The 8,538-nt window shown below is 33.7% G+C and overlaps 1 protein-coding gene across 1 annotated transcript in view; it reads left to right on the top strand.

The window, feature by feature from the left end:
- SYT1 (synaptotagmin 1) overlaps positions 1 to 6,648 on the top strand; it is a 991,400-nt gene extending 984,752 nt beyond the window's left edge. Inside the window, exons 11-12 of the mRNA XM_053716760.1 lie at positions 2,537 to 2,670; positions 4,588 to 6,648. Coding sequence (XP_053572735.1) covers positions 2,537 to 2,670; positions 4,588 to 4,794 — 341 coding nt within the window. The 3' untranslated portion in view covers positions 4,795 to 6,648. The remainder of the gene's footprint in view (positions 1 to 2,536; positions 2,671 to 4,587) is intronic.
- The last annotated feature ends 1,890 nt before the right edge of the window (positions 6,649 to 8,538 follow it).

Raw genomic sequence — 8,538 nt, 5'->3', positions numbered from 1 at the left:
TACTAGATTTCAGCTAGATTAGTTTGCGAGAGCAGTAAAAAAATAGCCCTTTTTCATCCTTTTCAATCCACAGAGTCACCCATATTTCCTTCTTTTGGCTTTCATGAAGGTTTTGAGCCATCTGTTCCTCTGTGCCTTTTATCTAGCAGTCCCATGAGAACAATGTCTATCGGGATGTTTCATGCCATGCATTTAATAGACTTCCTCATGCAACATTGGTTATCATGATGGACAGCATATTCCATGGGGCTGCAAAGCTATCTGCTTAAGCTCAACGTGTGTGCTTCCAGGTGTAGAGCAGTCAAACAAAATATAAATTCACTGCTTTTTTTTCTTCATTTTATTTTCTGATCCTTTAGAATATGTTGTTGCTTCTTTGTGTATATTTTATTTACACACTCAAAAAATAAATAGAATAATATATGTATATTGCACATACATATACTCACATTAATCATTATTTATATATATATATATAGATAGATAGATAGATAGATATATATATATATATATATATATATATACAGTACCACACCCTTTGGCCATTTTATAACAGGTAATATTTGTAATCACTTTGTAATCAAGCATTGTAAATAACTTTGCCCCTTTGCTTGTCACAAAATATATCAATTAATAATCGATGAGCGTAGGAAAAATAACACTATATTGGATATATAGTGATAGTGTGCGCCAAAGTAAAAATAGGGATAGTTAGAATTAAAATACAGATAAAATTATACAGAATAAAAGTGCTCATACACATATATACAATAAAACAAATAATTGTGGATATACCAGTTTGAGGAAAAAAGTCCTAGAAACAATTTTGTCTAAAGTCCAAAAAGAGTATGAATAAAACCTTGACCGGTATCACTCTAGTTTGGTGGTAAATTGGAGAGATTGGCTGCTTGTCTTGGGACTGAGTGATCGATCAGTGCATCTATAGGAAGGACAAAAAAATACAGCGCCTCATGGTGTAGACAAACTTCAGAATGCAATATTACACTAAAAACGGATGGAGATATACTCACAAAGGTACTGGCACTCTTATGTAAAGAAGTGCGAATGTGCAGGCTGACATTCAACAGCAGTCAGTACGCTGAGTCACGGATCCTCCAAACAATTCAGAGATGCAGCCGTGGACTCTCCTCCGTAGTGCACAGGAGATCTTCAATGTCAGCAACGATTACCCCTCTGTGTCTGGAGCAAGCGACACAATCCGCAATTAGGAGATGGCTTATATGTTTAAAAACTCCCCAAGGGAAGCATAGGGAGACAATTGGATAAGAGCCGTAACAAAGTGTGTATTTTAAAACAATGTATGTTTTATTTTAACGAGTTTAAAACGCGTTTCTCTGCCGCAAGCTCCTGGCCGTTTCCTCAAGTTAGTTACACGAGTAAAATCTAAACACATTTAAAAATGGTGCCATGTAATTCAATTGGTCAAACATAAACCAATCACGACTTGGGATACATTATACACATATGTTAATAACGACTGAGTAATTGTCTGAATAAAATTGATAACATTATTTCTAAAAACCAGTGAAACATTTGAATAGGTGTTTCTAGAGATCACATATGTATTAGTTTGATAAATCAGGATAATAAAATTCTATTCTGAAACGTTTGTATATGGAGTATTCGGTGTGTCAGTTTTTGATCTGGGTGTTTTCAAAGCTGATCGGTGCATTTGATCAAATAAATAATTTATATAATGGTATTAATTTGGGAGGTAAAAATGTGTCAGCCTGCACATTCGCACTTCTTTACATAAGAGTGCCAGTACCTTTGTGAGTATATTTCCATCTGTTTTTAGTGTAATATTGCATTCTGAAGTTTGTCTACACCATGAGGCGCTGTCTTTTTTTGTCCTTCCTAATAATCGATGAGCACCTTTTTTCTTTGCTTACAAAAAAGGATATATACTGTATATATAACATCCACTGGAGTTTAGCACTCACCGTATCCCATATTGGACCGGGGTGCTCAGCAGACAATACACAGATCCCAATAAAGGCAGGCACTCTCTGGATTTAAGCAAAACTATTTTTAATCCGGAGGTAAATGTGATGTTTCGGGGTTTTACCCCTGTGCTCAGACCTTACCCCTGGTACAAATAGTTTTGCTTAAATCCAGAAAATGCCTGCCTTTGTTGGGATATATAGTTGATAGATAGATGATAGATAGATAGATAGATAGATAGATTTATAACTATATACATACACGTATCTAAATATTTTGTATTCATATATTCACCCATTACAAAGTAAAACAGCAAAATAAGAAATAGGAGGTTCCTTTTTTTTTCTACATCATATTCTTTAATAATTAGCAATGGTTCTTTTTACTTTTATCTGATCTAGAATGTTCTGATCATTGAAAGATCAGATTCCACGTAAATAAATGATAAAATAAATTATCAAAGATCTTACTCACTGCTCACTACACTTTCCTGAAGGAAATGTTAAATGCCCATAACAGTACTTTATATGTATATTTCCTATCGGTAATTATACATACATCTCTTTTTCAGATCCCTACGTGAAAATTCATTTAATGCAGAACGGTAAGAGGCTGAAGAAAAAGAAGACCACTATTAAAAAGAACACTCTTAATCCCTACTACAACGAGTCTTTCAGCTTTGAAGTACCATTCGAGCAAATTCAGGTAATCTTAAACATTATGTTAGATCATTTATCCAATACGTCTTCCTCTGTGTAAATATTTTGGGGGGAATTGTTTTAACCTCTTAATGACAACCGACATACCCTGTACATAGGCTTTCATTTTTAATCCAAGAGGTTAAGTGCATGGATCCTGCTGCCAGTGGCAAGAAAGAGCTATAGCCAAATGCCTTCTAGAGTGAGGCATCCAGTAATAGCCTGTCTTGCATCTGGTGGCAAGACCCGAACGAGTAATGGGATAAACGCCCTTAAAGACTGCAATGTGCAGGGTAGCTCGTGTCATTAAGGGGTTAAATCTGACATTTTTAATTAACTTAAACCCACATTTTTTTCATACCTGATTCATACAGAGTATGCAATTTTCAAAAAGTTTCCAATCTACTTCTTTTATTAAATTTGATTTGTTCCTATGGTATTCTTTGTTGAAGAGCATAATTGGGTAGGTAGTGCACATGTGTTTGGAGCACTGCACTTGAGTAAGTACTGTTTTCATCTAGGGCTTTTGCAAGTGTATAACACTGTTAAAATTAAAAACAGCTGCCATATAGTGTTCTAAACGCATGCACACTGTTGAGCCTACCTACCCACTTTTAAAAGATTGCTTTAAAGGTCTTATTCGGCTTGTAAGATGTTGAAAAAAAATACGTTTTAATAGTAAAACAGACTAAAAGTTTTTAACTGCACCAGTATGTACTGCAGCATCCGTATGCCATTACGTACAACTGCATATGTTGGAGTGGGGAGGGGTAATGTATTGTAAAAGCTTTTTGGGGGGTGGGGATATATGAAAATAAACTGGTGTTTGACTTTATTTCCTGCCTGTCAAGTCTCTTTAATCACATAATATTTGAATAAAATCAAAACATGTACATTAAATCACTTAGTACTTTCATCCCAGTCAATTACCTTTTGCTATGTAAGGTAATATCTTTATTTATTCCAGGACAGACATAGCACCTTGCTTCATGGTGTCTTCATAATATATTGTTGAAAAATGTTAAGTTATTATGGAATAGCTCCAAACTGTTGAAACATTAATGTTTCTATTAAGAAAAGACCCTGGCTAATAGTGAAAAGGTCCCCTAATAAAGGTTATGCGGATAAGAGTAAATGAGATTTTGCCACTCTTCCACACATCACATTTGACAGTTAATTTACCTTATCATAAGCTGCCTGCCAGCGTATAGAGATGTGATGTGAATTCATAGACTTGCAGTTATGATGAGTATATTGGTTTGTTCTCCAAGACTTAACTGTTTAAATAATAATAACTTAATATATTTGTATTTGCATGCTAACTGATGCTATTAATACATAATATACTATTTATTATATATATATATAAAGGCACTCGCCATGAAAAAAGGTGATTCATTTCAAGTTGTAACCGTCTTTGAGGCGTGACCCCATCATCAGACAAGTGAAAACAGCTTATCTGATGATGGGGTCACGCCCCGAAAACGTTTACAACAGGATATATAATAAATCACCTTTTTTTCACGGCGAGGGCTATCTTCTCCCTTCTTATAGTCTACATTATGGGAAGCACCCCGGCTTAATACAGGAACAGTGAGAGCTGGCTTTTTGCACAATATATATATATATATATATATATATATATATATCTATAATATATAATATATATTGGTCATAGGCCCAAAGGAAAAGTCTGAATTTCGAATCGCTAGAGGCATTTACTGTTTGGAATAGCAACACAATGTTGAAAAAACTATGAAATATTTAGAAAAAAAAGGATATATTGGCACAGGATTGTACTACAAGTAGTGGCTAAAGTTCTATTAATCTAATATGCATATTCTTGAGTATATCGCTGAAGTATATGTGTGAAATGTCCTCTTTATCCCATAGTAATGTATATTGTCTATCTGTTTTATTTTAGAAAGTGCAAGTTGTTGTGACTGTTTTGGACTATGACAAGATTGGCAAAAATGATGCTATTGGCAAAGTGTTTGTTGGGTACAACTGCACTGGAGCTGAGCTGCGACACTGGTCAGATATGCTGGCGAACCCAAGGCGGCCCATTGCACAATGGCACACCTTAGCTCCAGAAGAGGAAGTAGACGCAATGCTTGGAGTAAAGAAATAAAAAAGGAAGGAATACAACGTTTCTGCAGTTGCCCACATAGTGCTCTTTAGCCAGTATATGTAAATACCTCAGTAGTATGGGTCCTTTCACGTCTTACCATACATTCCTATTTCAGGTCATTCGTACAAATCCATTTTATTTGCACAAATTTAAATGTTCTTACTTCCCTCAAGGAAACCATATTGTGCACCACAAAACTACCCTCTTAATCTTCTTTTAAGCAATATGATGTGTAGATAGAGCATGACTCAACTTGTTATTATCACACTCTTGTATATACCAGTATGCCAACATTTCTTTTTAGTCTGTGTATTTGTATGTTGTAAGCGTTTCTTAATCTATGTATACCTAGATGTTTTTAATAAGATGTTCTATTTTAAAATATGTAAATTGACTAAATATAGAAGAGCTGATAATATATTACAGGTTAACTATTGTATTGTCCACATTCCAGAAGAAATTCCAATATATAAGGCACTAGTAGTGTTGCACTGAGATCTTAAAGGACAACTTAAATCTAAACTCTCGACAGATATGTTAAGAGTAATAGATATGTGTACATTCCATATTTTCAAAGAGATAATCTGATCACATTTGTAGACGTCTGTCAAAGGCAACCTACCTGACTAGAGCAGTTGCATAGATGACCTTAACAAAAACATGGTCCTGAATTGCTAATATTTTGGTGTATATATACCTGTATATGAGTATGTATTAAAATGAAAAAAATAAAATAAATAAATAGTGACATTTATAGAATTAAGAAAGCTACTGGTTAGTAATAAGTAGTACAATGACTACTATATAATAAATAGATATGACAGAAGACTGATTCTTTGATTACTGTTAATGTCACTTTAGATTTGCTTTCAAAAGGCAAATATTAGTCATAAGACTTCTGACAGAATGTACATCTTGCAATTTATCTGTGTGATTTTAAATCTCATATATTTTATGTATGTGTGTATGTTGTACTTTTGACGTACAATGATATCTTGTTACGCTGACAGATTGTGAGGCATACTGAACATTGCTGCAATTGTGACACACCTATGTTCTCATAGTTAACAAGCAGTATTGTGACCCAATATATAAAGACAAAACTAATTTAGCCATAATTCTGAATGCACTTCAAGTAAGCCAAAACAGCTAGTGACCTTTTTTATATACTATTTGTATATTGAGTTTTAATTTGTCCTTTAAAAATGGTATAAAACAAAGAAAAAATAGTGCTAGCAAACTAGAGCACCCTCTTATGTATATTAGATGCTCATTTCAGGAGGCGTTTTTAAATGTTTTCAATGTTATTATGTAGTAAATGGCACTATTATGAAGCTATTAGTCATTCCATAAGCGTCTTAAATGACTGCTCTGTGTATCACTGTGACTGCCGTGTGTGCTTAGATAAAACTTAGTTTTCTCAGTGAATAGCAATCAATTCTTTAGTGATATTGTACTGCCACTGCCACCTCTTTCTACTGCACTTCTGAAGGAGAGCATAGCACAAACAAGGTTACAATGGACCAATCGGAAACTGGGAGCTATGCTGGAACTTGGGGATAAAATAGGTAGATTACACAGCAATTTATTTAGCACTGTGCATTATACTTCACAAATTATATCTAAATTGATGGTTATTGCAGAGTTCCATATATATATATATATATATATATATATATATATATACATACTGTATATCCTTCTAGCATATCATGTGGGTATCAGACCCAAAGAACACTATAATATCAAATTGTTAAGAATGTCTAATTGCACAGAATGTCAAATAAATATTTTGAATACGTTTTCGAATAGGTAATTATTATTTTAAATACATATTTGCTGATTCAAGGCAAAACAATAGGGCATTACACCCTCTAACTATCATATAAGTACTTTTGTTATGTATAATTTTACAAACAAAGGATGCTACTAAAATTATAGAATATACATTTTACCACTATTTTTAGCAGTTGTCATATGTGTTTTTCCACATAGGTTATTAAATGGTAGTGATCAATATGAATTTTGGCAACATGTAGTGTTTGAATGTTAGCTTAGCAGCAATATCATCTATCTATCTATCTATCTATCTATCTATCTATCCACCATATATATAATGTATATAATCTATTGATGTATCTAATTTATCATTAATTTATTTCATTTGCCATAGTAGGTTAGTAATAAGGAGACAATTTGCAGTTCCTACAGGGTTGCAATCATGGGTCCAGGACAGTTAATTAATATCATGAATGGCCTAGTTAGATAGACAGACAGATAAACAGTCAGATAGATAGATAGATAGATAGATAGATAGATAGATAGATAGATAGATAGATAGATAGATTAATAGATAGCTGCTATAGTCTGTCAAAATTATTTCACATAAAAACAGTTAATTAATACCCTTGTTATCTGAGACCATTAGTTTCATAGAAGTAAAATGGCACAAAGTAGAACAGGTTATGAGCCTGTATGCTGCATAATCTGAAATAGTAAGGTGACATGTATCTAAAGTATATATATATATATATATATATATATATATATATATATATATATATATATATATATACTGTATATTCTGACCAAATTCACCCTACTACTTATTTTTTCTGCTTTCCTTTGCTTTTATGTCTAATATGTTCAAAATACAGGTTCAAACTGCTTTAAATGCTAAATTAAACCCGAGTGCACCCTTTTCATACTGCCTAATTATATTATGTGACATCATGGTTTCTGTTTCCATTAATGAACCTGCTATTTGACCAGTAGATGGTTTTAACCATTAAAATAAGCCACTTCTACCTTTTGGACAAAGCTGTGTAAAGTCTTAGAATCTGATGCTGTAGAAATCCTAGTTGCCTTTGTGTATACTTACTGCCTGCTTGAGTGTTTCTATGTGTGAGTTCCTCTCTTGTATCTCGTAGAAATGTTCGGGTGTTTTTCTCTTGCCATATTGCTCGTGGCCCGCGAGCTGACAAAGTTTGCTGTGTATACCTTCATTTTTGATGAAGTGGTTACAATTTAGTTTCACTTTGTGTAGTGAATCCCACAGTAGAGTTTTTTGATTGTTGTTAAAAACCTTGACATATTCAACAAATATTCAATAAAATATTTTATTTCCTGTTTGTGTCTTGCTGTTTTTCCTTGTTTTTTTAACCACAAGAACTGAAAATATAGGTAATTTATATGAACATAGCAGAGAAAGTTATATAAAGGGAAACACACACGTACACAGTGGACAAGTAAAAAAAAATGTCTTTTGCCTATTTCTAATATTGAGTGGGATAGATACTTTTTCCTTCTAGACTACAGGGAGTGCAGAATTATTAGGCAAATGAGTATTTTGACCACATCATCCTCTTTATGCATGTTGTCTTACTCCAAGCTGTATAGGCTCGAAAGCCTACTACCAATTAAGCATATTAGGTGATGTGCATCTCTGTAATGAGAAGGGGTGTGATCTAATGACATCAACACCATATATCAGGTGTGCATAATTATTAGGCAACTTCCTTTCCTTTGGCAAAATGGGTCAAAAGAAGGACTTGACAGGCTCAGAAAAGTCAAAAATAGTGAGATATCTTGCAGAGGGATGCAGCACTCTTAAAATTGCAAAGCTTTTGAAGCGTGATAATCAAACAATCAAGCATTTCATTCAAAATAGTCAACAGGGTCGCAAGAAGCGTGTGGAAAAACCAAGGCGCAAAATAACTGCCCATGAACTGAGAAAAGTCAAGC

This window comes from Bombina bombina, chromosome 6 (genome assembly GCF_027579735.1).
Source record: "Bombina bombina isolate aBomBom1 chromosome 6, aBomBom1.pri, whole genome shotgun sequence".
NCBI classification, from domain to species: domain Eukaryota; kingdom Metazoa; phylum Chordata; class Amphibia; order Anura; family Bombinatoridae; genus Bombina; species Bombina bombina.
This window is presented reverse-complemented; position numbering and strand designations above follow the sequence as displayed.